At 38.0% G+C, this 19768-nt stretch overlaps 1 protein-coding gene across 1 annotated transcript; it reads left to right on the top strand.

Annotated features, from left to right (window-relative positions):
• Positions 1–10159: 10159 nt before the first annotated feature.
• LOC141692694 (karrikin insensitive 2 receptor CA-like) lies at positions 10160–12630 on the top strand. Its single transcript, XM_074497609.1, has 2 exons — positions 10160–10676; positions 12030–12630. The coding sequence occupies exons 1-2, from the start codon at positions 10273–10275 to the stop codon at positions 12472–12474; spliced, it is 849 nt and encodes a 282-aa protein (XP_074353710.1). The 5' UTR covers positions 10160–10272; the 3' UTR covers positions 12475–12630.
• The last annotated feature ends 7138 nt before the right edge of the window (positions 12631–19768 follow it).

Raw genomic sequence — 19768 nt, 5'->3', positions numbered from 1 at the left:
GGCATCAATCAAAGTATCAATTCTAGGCAGCGGAAAACAGTCTTTGGGGCATGCATCATTCAGATCGGTGAAGTCTATACACATCCTCCACTTTCCATTAGCCTTCTTCACCATTACAGGGTTTGCTAACCACTCCGGAAATTGAATCTCCTCAATGAAACCAGCCTCTAAGAGCTTTTCCACTTCCTGCTTTATAGCCTCTTGTCTTTCCGGGGCAAAATTTCTTTTCTTTTGTTTCACTATCTTCCGGCTTGGATCTACGTTTAGCTTGTGAGTAATTAACTCCGGGTCTATGCCTGGCATATCAGCTGCTGACCATGCAAACACATCACTATTTTCTTGCAAAAATTTCTCTAACTTCCCTCTAAGGGGCTCCTCTAATGTGGCTCCAATGAAAGTCGTCCTCTCAGGATTCTCGGGGTCTAAAGGAACCGAGACCAATTCTTCTGCTGGCCTTCCTCTATTCTTATCATTTTCTCGAACATCCATATCTTCAATAGGAAGAACCTGCCCCCCGACTCCATCTGCCCTCAAAGAGGCCACATAACAGCTTCTAGCCATTTTTTGATCTCCTCTTTCTTCTCCAATCCCGTTTCGGGTGGGAAACTTCATGACTAAATGGTAGGAAGAGGGGACTGCCTTGAAGGCATGTATCCCTGTTCTCCCCATGATAGCATTATAAGTTGAACTAGCCTTTACCACCACGAAATCCAGCATCTGCGTTGCTTGCCTCGGCTCCGTACCTATGGTGGTTGGCAATTTGATTATCCCTTCCACAGGACATTCTACTCCAGCAAATCCATATATCGGCATGTCAGTTGGTGTTAACTGGGAGTCGTTATACCTCATCCTTAGAAAGGTGTCGTGGAGCAAGATATCCACAGAAGCACCATTATCCACAAGGACCCTCTTAACCGGGCTATTTCCTATTATTGGTGTTATGACCAGCGGGTCGTCATGAGGAAACTTCACACCCTCTAGGTCGGAATCATCAAAAGCCAATGTTACTTTTGTCCTGGCCCTCTTCGGGGCTTCTCCAACAATATGCATAACCTCTCTAGTATATGCCTTTCTGGAATTTTTGGACAATCCAGCAGCAGTTGGACCTCCAAAGATCGTGTTTATCACAGGCCCTCGAGGTCTCGGCCCTCCATAAATGGTGTTTATAACTGGTCCTCTAGGCTGGGGGTTTCGCCCCTGATCGTCTTGGTCCCTCCTACGATCTTCAAAGTTCTTCCTTCCATTATTATTTCTGTCCCCTCCATCTCCAGTATACTTGTTCAATCTTCCTTTTCGAATCAAAAACTCAATTTCATCTTTCAATTGCCTACACTCATCGTTGTCATGGCCAACATCTTTGTGAAACCTGCAATACTTGCCCTTATCTAGCTTGGCGGGATCAGCCTTCAAGGGCTTAGGCCAGCGAATATCTCTGTCTTTCTCAATCTCCATCAAAATCTGACTTCTGGGAGCATTCAGCTTAGCGTATTCAGTGAACTTTTGCCCAGGTCCTCCCTTCTTGGGGGTTGAATCAGGGTTTTGTTCGGTTCTAGGATATTTGTCCTTAGCGATATACTCCAAATCAGTTTTTCGTTTCTTGCCTCCAGTGGGCTCATTACTTACTATGGTCTTCCTCATACTTTCTTCAACCTTGATATACTTCCCTGCCCTCTCTTGGAGCTGCAACATGCTCTCAGGGGGTCGTTTGGCCAAAGACATCTTGAAAAACTCATCCCTAGTTCCTTGTTGCAATGCTATCATGGCTACCTTATCATCAAGGTCTGGGACTTTTAAAGCCTCCTTTATAAAATGATTCAGGTAATCTCTTAAGGATTCCTTAGCTCCCTGCACAAGACTCATAAGAGATGCTGAACTTTTCTCATGGACTCTTCCACTGATGAATTGCTTAATAAAAGCCTGACTTAGTTCTCTGAATGATCCAATAGAATTTGGGGGTAGGCGACTGTACCATCTTTGAGCCATACCCGACAGGGTTTGAGGGAAGGCCCGACATTTTATAGCATCATTCACGGGTTGCAGCAGCAGTGCATTAGAGAATGTCCTAACATGATTAGCGGGGTCTCCCGTGCCATCATAGGCTTTGATAGTGGGCATCTTGAATTTCCTTGAGATATGGGCATTCATTATCTCTTCTGTGAAGGGTGGAGTTGGATCATCAGGATCTCCAAGGGGAAGGAGATTGCTTGGATCAGTTCTTGGGACAGCAGCCCTTCTTCTTACCGGACCATCCAGGTCTATGATAGGAGGAGGATTTCTCCCCCTAGGAGGCATGTGGGGTCTGGTGGCTTGGTGAGCCTCCAAATCACGCCTCAGCCTTTGGATTTCAGCCTCATGAGCCCTGATCTTTTCCTGCACTTCTTGGGGATTCGCCCCTGGGGTGCTTTGGGGGCGTTGCCTTCCATCGGCCATTGGCTCTTTTCCAGGACGCCTCCTTCTCGGGGCCACTTCATCATCCGAAGATTCGGAGTCTCTCTCAGTGTATGGACCAGAAAATTCCCGATCCTCAGGGATAGGATCCAAACCTCGTATATAGGGGGGCGACCGCCCTCGTGCTTTGCTTCGCCCAGCATATCCGCTTCCTGCAACCTCAGGGTGAAGGGGCATCCCATAAGGGGGGTTAGTAGTAACAATAGTTGAATATTCATACCCGACGGGTCGAGAATTCATAGGTATATGTATTTGTTGAACTTGAGGATTCGTACCTTGAATCGGGGGAGTTGTCCCTTGTAGCTGGGGTTGAGTTGCCCCTGTCTGGGCTTCCTCCTGAGTAGATGCATAAGTTGAATGGGGAGGAACCTCCACGGTTGATGAAATCACCTGGGTTGTCCCTGATGGTGTTCCCTCCTCCAGAGTGCTGGTTGTTCTCCGTGTTCTCGCCATGGTTGTTGTTCCGTATTCCCACAGACGGCGCCAAATGTTGTGGATAAAAAACTAAGGTTATTACTTGCTGTATTTAATACTAAGATTCGGGAGCTCAAGGCCTTTAATGGCTGCTCTCGTGTTTCGTGACTCAATCTGCCTTTACGAGATGCCTACGTATCTCTGTGAATTAGAGAATCAAGCCAAAAAACGTAGTTCTGATTTGTGGGGTGAGGCCCCTTATATAGATGTGGGAGTCCTTGAATTGGACTTGGTATAGGAGACTTGGTGGACAAGCCTCTGAATTAGGATAGACTTAGGAGTCCTAGGAAGTAGGAAGCTGATTCCTTATCCTTTTAGGTCCCCTTGAGCCTAATCTATAAGGATTTATATCCTTATCGGGACTCTTCTCAATAGCTGATTTTTCCCTTATTAATTAATTACGAAATTAATTAATAATTAGGGCTTTTGGGCCTTTTTTATTCCATCAGGCCTGCTCTGGTCCATCAGGCTTAACCTTTCTGGTCTGAGTGTCATATATCTTTTTATTGGGCCTAGCAGCCCACAGCTTGTACAATTAATGCAGTATTTAATTATACAATCATAATTTATTTATCCCTATCACTAGCATAAGTGGATTAGCATTGAACATTCTCTTCCTTCACTGGAAGGGGTAGATCCTTTATTGATCATTCACTATCTTCGTGTACAAATTTCTATACCCAGTAGAGCCTTTATAATTGTCCATTGAGACTAAGAACTAAACTAAAGCATAGTTCAGTGTACACAAGATGACTATGATGACCTCAAGTCTAAGGATACTTGTACAACTATCACTATGTGAACAATTGCTGACACGTGAGTGAACTCCATCAGTTGTTCAGCTGTGTGAGTCATGTTCAGTGAACTTATTCTATAATAAGCATCTACATACTAGCTATAGTGTCACCACACAAATATCTATGAGAACATACATCCTTCATAATGAAGCAAGCATAGTATGTACCGATCTTTGCGGATTACTAATTACCAGTTAGTAATCCTACGACCAGGAAATATTTAAGTTTAGAGTTATCATCTTTTAGGTCTCATTATTATGATCTCATCATAATCCATAAAAAGCTTTACTCTAAACTATGGTATATCTTATTTAAACACTTAAATAGATAAAGCCTGCAATAAAACCAAAACAAGTCTTTTATTAATATCAATGAAATCAAAACAGATTACATAAAAGTTATTCCTAAATCATCATACATGATTGGACTTAGGACACATCACTTTCAATCTCCCACTTGTACTAAAGCCAATCACTCTGGTATCTAAAACCCATCTTGTCTTTATGACGATCAAAGTGACTTTGAGAAAGTGGCTTTGTGAGTGGGTCTGCTACGTTGTTATGTGTGTCAACTCTCTTGACGTCTCCTCTTTCAATACAATACAAGAAATGTTACCGCGCTCCCACTAACCTTTTTGTAGACACATGGTTCATCTATGTTTTTGATAAAACCAAACTCTTTGATTGTCTCATCAAAACGGATGTTCCATCTACGAGAAGCTTGCTTTAAACCATATATGGTTCGCAGCAGCTTACACACTAGGTGTTCATTTCCCTTGGAAAGAAAACCCTCTGGCTGTGTCATATACACTTCTTCTTCAAGTTTCCCATTGAGGAAGGCCGTTTTCACGTCCATTTGCCAGATCTCATAGTCGTAGTAAGCAGCAATCGCAAGCAAAATCCGAATTGATTTTAACAGGGCTACAGGCAAAAAGTTTCATCAAAGTCAATCCCTTACCTTTGTCTGAATCCTTTTGCCACGAGTCTGGCCTTATAGGTCTCCACCTGGCCATCTGCTTCAATCTTTCTTTTGTATACCCACTTGCACCCAATAGGCTATATGGAGGAGTCCACTGAGAGACTAAACTATTTTTTTTGAGATAAGCTAGAAACTCTCCATTCATGTATTCACCACCTCGATCTGATCGAAGAGTTATAATACTATGTTTGGTTTGTTTCTCCACTTCATACTTATATTCTTTAAACTTTTCAAAGGCTTCAGACTTGTGTTTCATCAAATACACATATCTGAATCTAGATCGATCATCTATGAAAGCAATAAAGTATGAAAATCCACCCATGGCTTGCGTAGACATTGGTCTACATACATCTGTGTGTACCAATCCTAGCATATCTGCAGCCCTCTCTCCATGTCCACTGAATGGAGATTTGGTCATTTTACCCAATAGACAAGACTCGCATGTAGGATATGATTCAAAATCAAAGGGGTCAAGTAACCCTTCCTTATGCAATGTCCGCAGTCTATTTTCATTTTCTTAAGGTAAACATACTGAACTACGAATTAAATATTATTTTTCTTGAAGGGTTTTAGCACATAAACGCAACGAAAATGTAAATTTAAATCTTAAAAAAAAATAAAACCCTCCGCAGGATCCATGGGAAAAATAATATTTAATTCGTAGTTCAGTATGTTTACCTTAAGAAGCTTTACGTTAATGGAAAGATGGAGGTCTTTAATAGCGATCCAAGAACGATGAACGGAAATCCCTAGCAGCTGTTCCTCAAGTGTGAAGCACTCCACCGGTATCCATCAAGAGACCAATATAATGGAGGAGGAAGTGGTGGGAGAATTAGGGTTTTCATAACTTTTTAGGTTAATAAGAATAAAGGGTTAATAATAATAATATTTTATGGGAAAATTTTCAGCTGAAAATTTTGCCTATAAATATACTATTATAAACCCTTATAGGTGTTTTAATTATTAGTTAATTGGTTAATAAGAATAATCAATTAAAGGTTTAATAATAATAATATTTTATGGAAAATTTTCAGCTGAAAATTTTGCCTATAAATATACTATTATAAACCCTATTTGCCTCAACCCAAATAATTAACCCTAATTCTAAAGTAGAACAAGAGGGAGGCAACTAATTCTCTCAACCTCTTCCTCCTCCATCACATTGTACTCTTGGTGGATACCGGTGGAGTGCTTCACACTTGAGGAGCAGCTGCTAGGAATTTCCGTTCATCGTTCTTGGATCGCTATTAAAGACCTTCATCTTTCCATTAACGTAAAGCTTCTTAAGGTAAACATACTGAACTACGAATTAAATATTATTTTTCGCATGGATCCTGCGGAGGGTTTCGGTTTTTTTTAAGATTTAAATTTACGTTTTCATTGCGTTTATGTGCTAAAAACCCTTCACAACCTATAGTTTCTTGTTACTCATATACATGACTTGTGATTTATGTAGATGTTTATGGTTCTGCCTTTGAAGATAGTGACCTTGAAGATATAGTTAATTTTGAAGTGGTGTTAAGACCATCCCATGTCCATCAAAATTGTCATGGCACGATAATTACAAAAAAAAATTGAATTTTTAGACAATTTTTTGTTATTACAATATCTGAGTTTTAATATGATGTTTTTTTATACTCTTAGAGTACTTGGGCTTCAATATGTACCCCATAACCTGTAAATGGGGAAGGAAGACTGCGGCAACATTTCTGTGGGAAGGTCACAGCTGGGCTGTAGAGGTGATAAAAACCAATGGTACATTCAGATTTGGCATAGGGTGGGACAACTTCATCAGTGATAATAACCTTGAAGTTGATGATCATCTGCTTTTCCGATATGTAGGAAATTTTACTTTCAATGTAAGCCGCCTACTTAATTAACTTTAGCCATTAGACTACGTATCATGATGGATGTAATAATGGTTCAGTAAGACTTAAGTTAATATTTTTCTATGACTCGATTTAATATAATTGTACTTTAACTTATGTTAGTTGTTTTATATAAAAGTTTGATAATCTGAATTAGTATTATCCATCTATATTACACACACATAAAAGTAGTTAAATTATAAGAGTTTGTCGAATATTTCAATTGTGATGAACATATAACAAACTTGATGATGCGCCTTTGGATTCCATTTTCAGTTGCTTTCTGAGATTGTTTCGATGTGATAGTTTGTTGACGAACCCTAACAAAGTAATTATAAGTTAAATAACAAACTTTATTAAGGTAATAGAAGATAATAGAATTTGGAGTGGAATGATATATTACCTCTAAATCAGTATATGATTCTTCAAGTGGTCTAGGCTGAGAAACTTGTGATGTTTCTGAATCGTTGTTGGTTTTAGTTTTTTGAATTATATCATTGGCAAGGTACTTGTTACATGTTCCAGATATGTTTCCTTCGGTGATTAACAGCTTCATGATAAAGTCTTTACTTTCAATCTCTCTCAGAGGGTCTTTAACATCCTTTGCTACCTCCTAAAGGTAAGTAAGATAATAACTACTCGTTAAAGCAACATTATTAAAACCTTGAAAATAGTTGGCGAGAAGTATAAGAATGCATATATTTACCAGGGGTTATAGAAAAATGAAATAGTTAGGTTATAATGTCACCTCAATTAGATCTTAAACATCTTTCTTGTAGCATTTCTGACCTGCATTGTTATTGAGCAAAATTTGCAATACACCGGTTTGGTCCTCACAGTTAAGGGGTATAGTTTGGATGAAATGTAGCTGCATGGAACAGTGTAGGTAAAATAAGGAAACTTCATGTCATCTCTAATATGTAGAACATTATTATTAGTTCCAAAAGAGTAAGTAACAATGGAAAGAGGATTATAAGGAAATATAAGATAATGACAAATACTGTCTGTAATAATTTGACAAATTGATAATATAAAGACCTGGTGTATCACCATAGTTGTCTTGGGATGTAAATGACGGCGATAATGACGAAAGATCGAATGTTGTTCGGGGATTCTTTTTGGAAGTTAAATGCTTCTTCTTTAAATCAGTATCTGTCAAAATTTATAGTGCGATTACAATTCCTGTATCATAAAATGAATGAAGTATCTAAATAGGATTGTAGAACCTAAATATACCTGCTCTGTTAAACACCGCATCCTTGGTATTTAAAGATGTCGAAAGGGGTATAGAAGGAATCGGCAGAGATAGATTGTAATTAGGTGGCTTCTTTGTTAGGGAAGAAGATGGATTAATATTCGAAGAAGTTCCACTCAATGGGGACCGCCCATAAATATTTTCATTATTTCCGGGAGAAGGTGTATATATTGAATTTTCCTGGCTTTTTGATACATTCCCTAACAATTGAGACATCCAATTATCTACAAACAATTAAGTATGACAAACTTGTCATGGTAAATTTAAAGCTGCTCATGAAAATAGGATAGAAGAGGTACCTGTTGTCTGAGTACTTGGATAATTAGCACGATTGTTGTTGTCATTTTTACCACCTGGACCACATAAATTTTGAATTTCACTCAGTGCTTCTCTGGAATTTCTTCTCTCTTGTAGTGGACAGGTGGTAGTAGATGAATAAAGCTGTGCAGAGCTATGTAGTACATCTAAAAAAGAACATTATCAAATATGTGGACTATTGAAGATCTAAAAAAGACAAAGCGGGAGTAAAAAAGATCTAGTTAAAATAAAGATCATACATTAAATTGGGGAACATGGGTTTACCTCCATTTAAACTAAATTTAAACTCATTCTCTTTGTTACTAACACCGGTCTTCAGCAATTTCTTCCTGCTAGTACCTGCAAAAAGAATTTTTATTAGAAATTTAAGGATGTAAGGATAATTAATTCAGAGAAACGGAATTTACGAAAACTGGGGTATAAAACTTACCAAGATCGGAAACGAAGGAAGTGAAGTTATCCAGTTTCAAGTGATTATAATTACGCACCTCTTTCATAACTTATAATCTGGAGATGAAAATGAAGAATGATGGTCTTCTAAATTACTGTGCTTTGAATTTTGAAAGTTAAATTTGAATTGTTTCAATACTCAGATGGGTGATAGCAAAATTAACTTTTACACTTTACGTACACAAAAGTGAAAAGCATCCAGGTTTTAAGGCTTTAGCTTTAAAACATTCATGGGTTAAACACGTGCGGGTCTCCTTCAGTTTGGTTGAAGGGTACTAGGAAAATTGTAATTATAATGTGTGATAGGTTAATTGTTTAGTGGCATTATGTGTAAATTAGGTAAAAGAGTTGGGGCGTGGGGTGTAAAAAAATGGGAATTTGGATTCAGGATTTATATTATAGATAGATTAACTACTACTGATTACTCACTGGTCACTTCTTGGTAGTCAGAAAATTACTACCTATTAGTTCAAACCTTAAGATTTAAAATAAATTGAGTGAGGGTAGAACAAACAATACAAATATTAAAGATGTAATCATTGTTGAATAAATTTAGAATACCTTAGTATTGTTAATCTATCAAGCAAGCGAGTTAATTGTTGGGATTTGAGAGTAATTCAATTAGGGATTTGTGTAGAGGATTTAGGAGTATAAGAATATAAGATTGTTTCCGTATGTAAAAGAGTCAATATATTATTATATTAATATTACTATTATTAAATGTTAAATGTTATTTATTATTTTCAAAAAACTTTAATTTTTCTTTGAAAAAATATTTTTTTAATAATTTCAAACTTTGACCGATTCGACTGATTTTTGACCCGATTCGACCGATTTTTCCCAAACTGCCACACTTTTGACCGATTTTCTAAAAAACTGTACTTCGACCCGATTAACGATTAGTTGAGACGGGAGCCGTCCGAACTTTGATTAATCGGCCGAGTAATCGGTTAATCGGCCGATTTTTAGAACACTGCTTATAAGTAAAAATTAGCAGGCATGTCAAACACAATTGGAAACTTTTTAAAATTGTTCTTAAGGCGCCCTCAAGTGTTAGCTCAGTTGGTTAAAGAGGGGATGACTATACTCTTGTTTACAGGTTCGAATCCCACGGGAATGGAATTTATGATTATGCAGGCTATTGCGTGAGCTCATAGGGTTTACCCGGTGGGTGTAGCGACTGTGAGTTAACTACGAAAAAAAATAATAATTTGTTCTTAAGGCGCACTTAAATTTTTGAATAAAAAAGTTAAAATTAAATTTCAAGTAGATTTAAATGTTAAATAAAAATAAATAACAAATGATTTTTCTTTGATGTATTTATGAACACACAATAAATACAAACTTTTATAATTTAGACTTATTTTAACGGTCCAACACTTATTAATAACAGTGAACCCTCCGGGCAGAACAACTGCATAACCTTAAATATATTGCTGAAAACAAAAAAAGAATCTAGAAGATATGAATGGGTATCGTCATCCCAGCTTTCACTGTCAGGACATTGGTAGTTTGTTATTATTAAAATAAATAAATAATAGTAGTAGTAAAAAGCATAAGAAGAAAGCAATAAAACAATAATAATGAGGTACCTAACAAACAATATAGATAGTTGTAGTTGTATGTAATTCACACCCACAAACACAAACACAAACACAAAAAAGGAAGAGAAGAGGAGAGAGGGATGGGAATAGTTGAAGCTGCACACAACGTGAAAATAGTTGGTTCAGGCTCAGGCTCAGGCTCAGGCACAGGCTCAGGCTCAGGCTCACAAACAATAGTTTTAGCTCATGGGTTTGGTACGGACCAGTCAGTTTGGAAGCACTTGGTGCCTCATTTAGTTGATGATTATCGTGTTATACTTTTTGACAACATGGGTGCTGGTACTACTAATCCTGATTATTTCGATTTTGATCGTTATGCTACTCTGGAGGGTTATGCTTTTGATGTTATTGCTATTTTGACCGAGTTACAAGTCCAGTCTTGTATTTATGTTGGTCATTCTGTTTCTGCTATGATTGGTTCCATTGCCTCCATTACTCGTCCTGATCTCTTTTCCAAGCTCATTCTTCTCTCCGGCTCTCCCAGGTCTGTCTGTGTCTCTGTCTGTTAACTATTCTTTTTTTTTATTATTATTATTACTCTCTCTCTCCACATCTCTCTCTCCCCTTACATCGTTGTACTTTGGCTGTGCCTATGTTTGTTGGAGCCGTTTCAACCACGAATGTAATTGGTACTTTTCCGTGACTCTTTATTTAATTATTAAATGTAAAATACAATTGGACCTTTTAAATAAAGATTAGGAAGAATCAAATTGCCGATCATATCAATTGTAACAAAACATGGGTGATGTTTTGCAGGTGCAATGGCTGAAAATACCCATTTTCAAAATATATGACTAAAAATACCGTTTTATTACCCATTTTGTAATTGGATAAGTGTAATACGCATTTAAGAATTAGGTATCTAAAAAAATTACTAAAAATACGCATTTGTAGTTTGGATATTTCCATTAAGATACGCATTTGCCAAATGTGTATTTTTTAAAAAATAAAAAAATAAATTGGATACTCATTTGACAAATGTGTATCTAGTACAAAACAGGATACCCAAATGACAAATACGCATCCAAAACGGTATTTTCAGCCATCCACTTTCAGAATGGATATTTTCAGCCATTTACACAAAAAAATTATTATTTTTAACATTCTTTCGCAAAACAACAAACATTGACCGAGGTAATCAGATTAACTTTTTTATGTTAACAATGTTCATGGGGCGGAGTCATCAAAATTACGGTTGAATAATATACTCCCTCCGTCCCATTAATTATTATACGTTTACTATTTGCACGCATTTCGAGGTCTTTATAAAATATAGTTCCGTAATGTTTTTTTCAAAAAAAAATTTTTGAATAAAAGTTTAAACATGAAACTTTAATTCAGAAAATTTTTTTTTTAAAAAATATTATGAAATTATGTTTTAAATAAGTATTGAAAAGCGTGCCAAAAAGTAATGTATATAAATTAATGGGACAGAGGGAGTAACTAATAAAGTGCATTTTGTTAGGCGTGACTATACTTTCGTATACTATTTATAGCATTACCCGTAAAACTAACACTTGTAACACCATCTGGCAGTTCTCATTTGATCTTATTTTTGAAATTATATCATAATTTCGAAACATCTTTTTATCCAATTTACATTTGAGTATTTGATTTGAGCAACTATTTCTTATACATTTGAGTATTTGATTTGAGCAACTATTTCTTATATACTATTTCTTAAGAAGTGCGTTCAAATACATAAGTTGTGCATAATTTTGAACTCAGCTATCGCAAATGGCATTTTCTGGAAAATATAGTATTAGCCGTGGTATATATATCGTCCCAAGTGCATTTGATATGGAGGATTTTTTATTTTTTTTTGCTGTATATATAGATACTTGAATGACGTGGACTACTTCGGTGGATTTGAACAAGAGGATCTGGATCAACTATTTGAAGCAATGCAATCAAATTTCAAGGCATGGTGTGCTGGATTTGCACCACTAGCTGTGGGCGGTGATATGGACTCGGTTGCTGTTCAGGAATTCAGTAGGACTCTGTTCAACATGAGACCAGACATAGCTTTGAGTGTGGCAAAGATCATATTTATGAGCGACATGAGACATTTGTTGTGCCACGTAACGGTGCCTTGCCATATAATTCAGAGCATGAAAGACCTGGCCGTGCCTGTGGTGGTCTCGGAATACCTTCACCGAAACATTGGTGGTGAGTCGATCGTGGAGGTTATGTCGACTGATGGTCATTTACCGCAGTTGAGCTCACCGGATGTTGTCATCCCAGTGCTTCTTAGGCACATCCGGAACAACATTGTTGTATGATTAATGTTACAGAATTAGAATTTGGGCATTATTGCGTATTTCCTCCTCTTGTCTTTGCTGTCTACCATGTGTATGTGTGTATAAATAATTGTGCGTCCAATTTGTGTTGTATTTTTTATTCTACAAGAGAAAGCAAAATATTTGAGCTGTTCTTAATTTTTACTGCTATTCTTCATTCTCACAGCATACCATACGCACTGATAGGGTATAAGAGACCCGACTAGGATTCAACCTGGATCTAAAGGATACCAGGCTCGATCGATGAACCGAGACCCCCCTCTCCCAGAACAATCAAACGGAGAGACCTGACCCAGGCCCATCCCATTACCCGGATCCGGATCCAACCCGGAATCCGGACCTAATGCCTACCCGGATCCAGATCAGGACTCAAGCCACCATGACGGGGGGTTCCTAGCACGAACATGCGCATCCCACAACCCGCCAAGCAAGGGTACGTGGGCACGTGACTTTGACAACTATCAACAACCAACACACCAGACAAGCACGACGCGTGTCAGAGGCCATTTGGACACTCTGAAGGTGGTCCTCCCCTGGACACGTGTAAGCCATCCCCCCAAGCCAGGCATTCTCCGCCCCCAAAATCTAACGGCCCAGATAAAGAGGTAACTACCCCTAAATCCTACCTTGGGGTTATATATACCCCCAAGGCTGAAGGGTTTAGGGGTTGGAAAATATTCTCTTGCACACTCATACACTCAAAAACACACAGCAGCCATCACATATACACATCCACACACACACAGCAGCCTTTACATTACTTACATAAACCTTGTAATAACCCCAAAAATTTTGGACTTTTTGAAACCCTTATGAATACTGATTTTGCTGATTATGCTGAATAAAAAAACTTTTCATTCCATACTATTTAGGGGTTCTTTTATTGATCTTCTGAGATATTATTAGTACTCTATATGGTATATAAGTGTATGTAAAGATCGTCAGAATCTAAATCCGAACACTTTAATTTTTCCCGAAAATCCACCAGATATCGAAAGAATTGAGTATAAGGTAACAGGATAAAAATGATTTAAATTCAAGGATTTTAATAGAGGATCATAAAAGGAATATAATGTATGGAGAAAGGTTAAGGGAACCCAAGTAATAAGATCCCGGGTATGATCCCTCAAACGATAAACGAGAACGAAAGTTAAGCGAACCGTATAACATATCAGCGGTCATTAGCCAAGTAATTAGGAGTTAATCAAGGGGTTAGTGGATGATGATGTCATCACACCAACAAGAGGAAGACAAGTGTAACAAGATGACATAGGAAAGGTGACATAAGCATGACATAAGGGGAGGAGGTGTGGTTGATTAATAACCACACAATTTTTCATGGGTAAAAAGGTAATTAATCAAAACCAAAAGCTAGCAACCAAGCAAACAAATCAAAAAACACAAAACTCTTCCATTTTCAAGAAGAGCTCTCGGCTTTTCTTCTTTTTCAAAGAAGAAAATTCCAAAATTCAAGATCCAAGCCTTGTTAATTAGTGAGGTAATTATCTAAGGTTCCTTGTACATAGATATGGATGTCCTATAAGTTTAAGCTTCTAATTCCTTCACAATCTCTTCCAATAAATCAAGGAAGAAGATGGTGAATAGTAACTTTCAAGAAATAACTTTGGTTTTCTTGATGTTTTTTGAAAGTTCAAGGTAGCTTAAGCATAGATCAAGGCTTCCATGGGCATTCCAAGGATCTTTAATTGATTAAAAGCTTCAAGGAAGGTATAACTCTAAATTATCTTAGCATTAAGTTGTTTGGTATAAATGATTATGATGATGGAAGGATAGGTTAAGTGTAGTAGTTGTTTTGTCATGTTGAGATCTTAGTTGTTAAGTGTTTTTGTTGATTTTGGGAGTTAAGATTAACACTAGTTGTTCTTGATGATTCATGGTATGATTTAGGATTGGTTTAAATGGTTTGAACTCACTGTTAGGTTTTTACCATTGCCATGTTTAGATAGTTCATGTTACGAGCTTCGTTTTGATATGTGGTACGCTTGAATCCGATGTACGGTTTAGGAGAAACGACCGTTTTAAGTAACGGCGTTTCGCGACCGAACCATTACCCCTCGCCTTACTTTGAAACATAGGTTAAAGACCTTAAATGACTAATTGGGGTATGAAACAATTATGTTAAGTGGATTAGGCAGTTGGTAAGGTACTCGCGAAAGAATCGCCTTAAAACCCTTAATGGTTAATTTATTAAAAATGGTGGAGCCGAGAGTACTCGAGTAACTTAAGTGAATCATTAAGCGCGAAAGCGAACGTTAGGACTCTAAATGGTTAAAGTCTAGTTTCTTAAGCGACCGGGGTTTAATTCCGACTTATGTTGTTGTTCATAGGTTATCGGACCCACTCTAAGCTTAAGTCTATCCGGGAGCTCTCAGGCAAGTTTTCTACCCGTTATACTGTTGTTGTGATGTAAATATATGTATATGCATTATCTTGTGATAAGTGCATGATTGTTATTAGCAAATTTTGCGATATATTGGAGCATTCTGATATGGTATATATGCATGTCTGTTTTGTAATCTGGTTATCTATCTGTTGATTTCAATGCTTATAGTTGCATAATACATATGCTAGAGATAAGCAGTAGTTTCGTATACCCTTAGTATAGGGGACCCAAAGGTGAACATATTTCTAAACTGGGAGTCGATTTTCCCGCGTATGTTATATATATATATATATTTATATATATAGGGATATAGTTTTCAAAACTATTGATCGAATAAGGTTTATTCGATAACTTTATTTATTAAATGAATATTATTTGAATATTCATTCGAGGACTTATGACTCTGTTTATTCTATTTAATGATTATTAATTGGATATTCATTTGAGGATGTATGACTCCGTGTATTTTATTTAATGAATATTATTTATAATATTCATTCGAGGTATTATGACTCCGCTTATATTTAATAATATTCTTTATTTTATTAAAGAATAATGTTTCGATAATCAAAATTATTTTCGATTATTCAAACAAAAGATAGTACTTTCGTATAAGTATATCTTTTGTTATTTAATATTCATTTCAAGTATGAGTTTTAAAACTACTACTTCGAATATTTTTATAGGGATTATCTTTATGAGAATATTATTTAAATAATAATATTCAGATATTTCTAATATATCGGGACTGATTTATTTTAATAAATCAGCAGTACTCCAAACATTCTTAAAAATGTTTTCGAGTCTTCAAAATGATTTTTAAAGTTAGAGTGGACCCCAAAACTCATTTTTTTATATTTAAGATCTTCCTTTCAAAGGGGATTTAAATACTCGCTCAAAACCTGGGGGATCCAGCTCTGTGGTGTATTTTACATTCGCAACGTGGTTGCTGTTTTGAGAAAACAATTTGATTACTTGCCCAACGTTCGGGAAGTAAGTCCATCTAATTGAGTCGGCATAAGCGACAGGCCAGGGTACGGTCTATCAAAGTGTAAGTGGCTGGGTGGCAGTCCATCAACGCGTAAGAGGCCGGGTGGCGGTCCAGCACAAGGTCCTTATGTGGCCAGGGTGATGACCGGTGGGGGATTCATCCATCTACTAGTAGAAAAGGTTACTTATTGGTATATTTTCCTGATCAGCAAGATATCAGGTTTATGCCAAGGTTTTCTCCTTTCCAAATTCATTGGATATTGCAACTCTGTTTATAATTTTCATAACAGGGGTTTTCAAGGAGTGTATGAAATGTATATATATATATAGGTGTATATATATCGGGACTTAATGATGTATCTCGTAACTTCATTATTTATAATGATGTTCAAAGATTGAATCTATTCAAATCTTGACTTGTAGTCTCATCTATGTGATGAACTTTTAAAACTAATTATAACTTGAACGGTGGTAGTTCAAGTAGTATTTGGAAAAGATATAAGTATATTGGAGTATCTTGTAACTTCATCTTTTAAACTTATATCCAGCAAATGATTATCTTATGCATGTCAAAGATTTTCAGAAAAACGTTGAGACAAGGTTAGATATAGGAGATCACCTTGCAATGATAGTTTTATACAGTTATAAACTGGAACTCTGTGTATATTATGCATGGAAGAGGACTTCCAAGATTTTGAAAAGTATATATGTATATATACTGAATATTTTGCGACTTCATCGCATTAAGATATCAAACTTGGTCCATTTCTTTTGACCAAGACTTTCATGAGTACTATGAGAAGGCTCATATATTGTTAATCATTATACATATTATTTTGGTGGGCTTGCTACTCACCCTTGCTTTCTTCTTTCATCACACAATAACAGATAGAAAAGATGAACAGGACCAAGCTCCCAATTCGCGAGTGGATAGGAAACGTTCCGCAGTTTCCTATAGGCGTTGATGTCGCTGTAGCTGAGGTAGGAACTACCAATAGGCTAGGCTTTCAACTTTTGATGTACCAGACTTATGTATCTTTATCAATTGTAATAATGACAAACAAATGTAAATCTATTCAGAAACCCTTTTATGGTGTAATGGCATATAATTTTGGTATAAAATGACTCGTGTTACTTTTGGATATTCATCTTTGAGACTATAACTTGTGGTGTGTGTGTTTATTGTGGGGTCACAGTACATAGTAGTTGATTGTTTATTAAGATTGGGTGTTATTAAGGGAAATGGAAATCGTGACAACCCGGATCCCCGACCCCGGATTTGGGGGTGTTACAAACCTTCTTCTTCTCCTAAGCCTGCTCTCATTCTCACACCGGAGGCGTCGTGGGAGCCAAACCCCCCTTCCGGTGTTGTTTTGTAGGCGCCCAACCAGCAGCTACACCTCACCCCTGCACAGAAGGTCCAGGAACGTCGTCGGACGGAGCCGCCCGCTCACCGGAGTTATCATTTGGAGCTAGAAGGAGGGGCGCTCCATCCTTGGGTCTCGGTGCCCCTGGATTCATCTTCATCAGCAAACTCTTGAGAGAGTCCACTTTCAAACCTGTAAAAACATAAACAACCAAACCCTTTCTTGAATATGAATGTTCATTTTAGCCACGTTTATGTGAGCTTGTTGCTTTAGGCCACGTTTGTGTGAGCCCGCTCTTGTTTGTTAAGTTTTAGTTGTTTAGGGTTTGATAATCTTGATAATCTTGAAGCCTGGGGTTTAATAGTCTTGGTGATTTTAAAACCCAGAACTGTTTTAGCTTGCATATTTTCTTTTGTGTTCAAGAGCCTGCTGTTCTTGTTTGGTATTATTGTTAGCAAAACCCAGAAAGTTTGCTTGCTGTTATTCTGGAATTTTTTGTAACATTCACAAAAGCAACCTCAGATCCACATTTGTAGCCTCAAATCTACAAATGGACATGATTTACGAGCTCTAGAGAAAAATGGAGAAAGAATCCGGGGTGGAAGTTAGGGAGACCCTCACGCCCTTCAGCCACTCCCTAGAAGCCATCCCTCGACTGAAAAATCTCAAACACTACAACTTCGATTCTTTCGATGGGCTGGGGGATCCAGAAGAGCACCTCAACTACTTCGAACAGATAGCTCAGATATACTATTACAATGACTTGACGAGATCCAGATTCTTCGCTTCGACCCTCAAAGAGGGGGCTCAAAGATGGTTCAGTAGAATCCCATCAAGAAGCATCCACTCCTGGAAAGAATTCAGAGGAGCCTTCCTTAGAAGATTCAGAGCCAACAAAATACATGAAATGCACATGTGCCACCTGGAGACAATCCGCCAGTATGATAACGAAGCACTCTCAGCCTATATGCAGAGGTTTCAGGAAGCCATCAACAAAGTTTCGAATCTCGATGAAAGGGAGGCTCTAAGCATATTTCGAAGAAACCTGGATCCAGAACACAAGGAGAGGTATATTGTGGAGTTGATAAACAAAGAGCCCCAAAGCCTGGCCGCTGCTTATTCTATGGCAGCCCGGTTCATAAAAGAAACGGATGTTCTCCAGGCAATGAGAATGACTCGGAATGGAGGGAACATGAACAAATCTTCTGATGACCGACCGAGAGGGGGTTACCATCAGGAGAAAAAGTTCAAACAAAGCAACCAAACCCAGCAAACAAATGTTGTACAAAACACCCCAATATTCCAAAGATTGGGTCCTAAAACAGAGTCCAAAAGTGATCCCGGTCCACCTAGGCAGGCAAGGGAGCCTAGGCAAGAGCCAGAGTGGACACAACTAAACAGGACCCGTGAAGAGATACTGAAGGAGATCAAGGAAAAACCATTCTAATATCCTCCAAAGCCAATGCAGACTCCCCCAGAGAGGAGGCCTTACAACAGGCAGTGCGACTACCATGAAACCCATGGATACAAGACTGAAAATTGTCTCTCTTTAAAATACTTCATTGAAGACCAAGTCAAGAAAGGCAACCTGAATCAATACATCTCAAGGGAGAAAAATCAGAGAGAGGAAAGGCAAAGAAAAGGTAAGAATGTGGTAAACGTGGTCCTGGGAGGTTCACACTCTCCCCCTAGGAGCCCGGGCTCAGGAGATGAGGTATTCTCCATTCAATCCTACCCGAAGATGATGATCTCATTCAGCAGCAAGGATTATGAAGGAGTCAACCCGAATCACAACGAAGCCTTGGTTGTAACACTTGATATCTTTGACAACGAAGTAAGAAGGATGTTGATCGATAATGGATCCTCAGTAAACATACTCTTCAAGCATACTGTGGACAGGATGAAGCTTGGGAGCGTACGCTCCAATTAATGCTAAGAGGACCCTCTGTATGGGTTCGGGAACAACTTGGTCCCGATCCAGGGAACTTTATACTTGCCAGTCGTATTCGGATCGGGCTCAAACCAAGTTACCCATGTGATAAAGTTCTACGTGATCAATACTCCTTCATCCTACAACGACATAATTAGACGCTCGGCCTTGACCAGGATCCAAGCAATCACCTCCATATCACATTTGAAAATCAAATTCCCAACTCCAACCGGGGTAGGAGAAATCAAGGGAGACTATGAGGTAGCTGAAAGAAGTTATAGCCAGGCTCTGGTAATGGCTGAAACCCACCAAGACAACAAGAGAAAGGTTGTGGTACTCCGAAAACAACAAAGTATTAAGAAACATCGCCCCCACTCAAGGGACGATGCGAGGAAAGAAGTTCAGGTCATAGAGTCCCTCTCAAATCCGAAAGCAACCAAACCAAGCTCAGAAGAGCAAAAAAGCAACTAAGTCACAGAAGGGATTGAATTGAGCCTAGGCCTTGGCCAAACCAACCCTATTGTGCAAGCAACCAACCCAGAAAAAATTGGAGAAAGAAACAATAAAGAGATGACAGCCCAGGCT

The sequence above is a fragment of the Apium graveolens genome, chromosome 10, assembly GCF_009905375.1.
Source record: "Apium graveolens cultivar Ventura chromosome 10, ASM990537v1, whole genome shotgun sequence".
NCBI lineage: Eukaryota > Viridiplantae > Streptophyta > Magnoliopsida > Apiales > Apiaceae > Apium > Apium graveolens.
This window is presented reverse-complemented; position numbering and strand designations above follow the sequence as displayed.

Excerpts from the sequence above, each read along its gene's own strand:
- LOC141692694 (XM_074497609.1), top strand. The coding sequence starts at position 10,273 with ATGGGAATAGTTGAAGCTGCACACAACGTGAAAATAGTTGGTTCAGGC. Across the intron at positions 10,677-12,029 it reads CTTCTCTCCGGCTCTCCCAG|ATACTTGAATGACGTGGACT; the intron begins GTCTGTCTGTGT and ends CTGTATATATAG.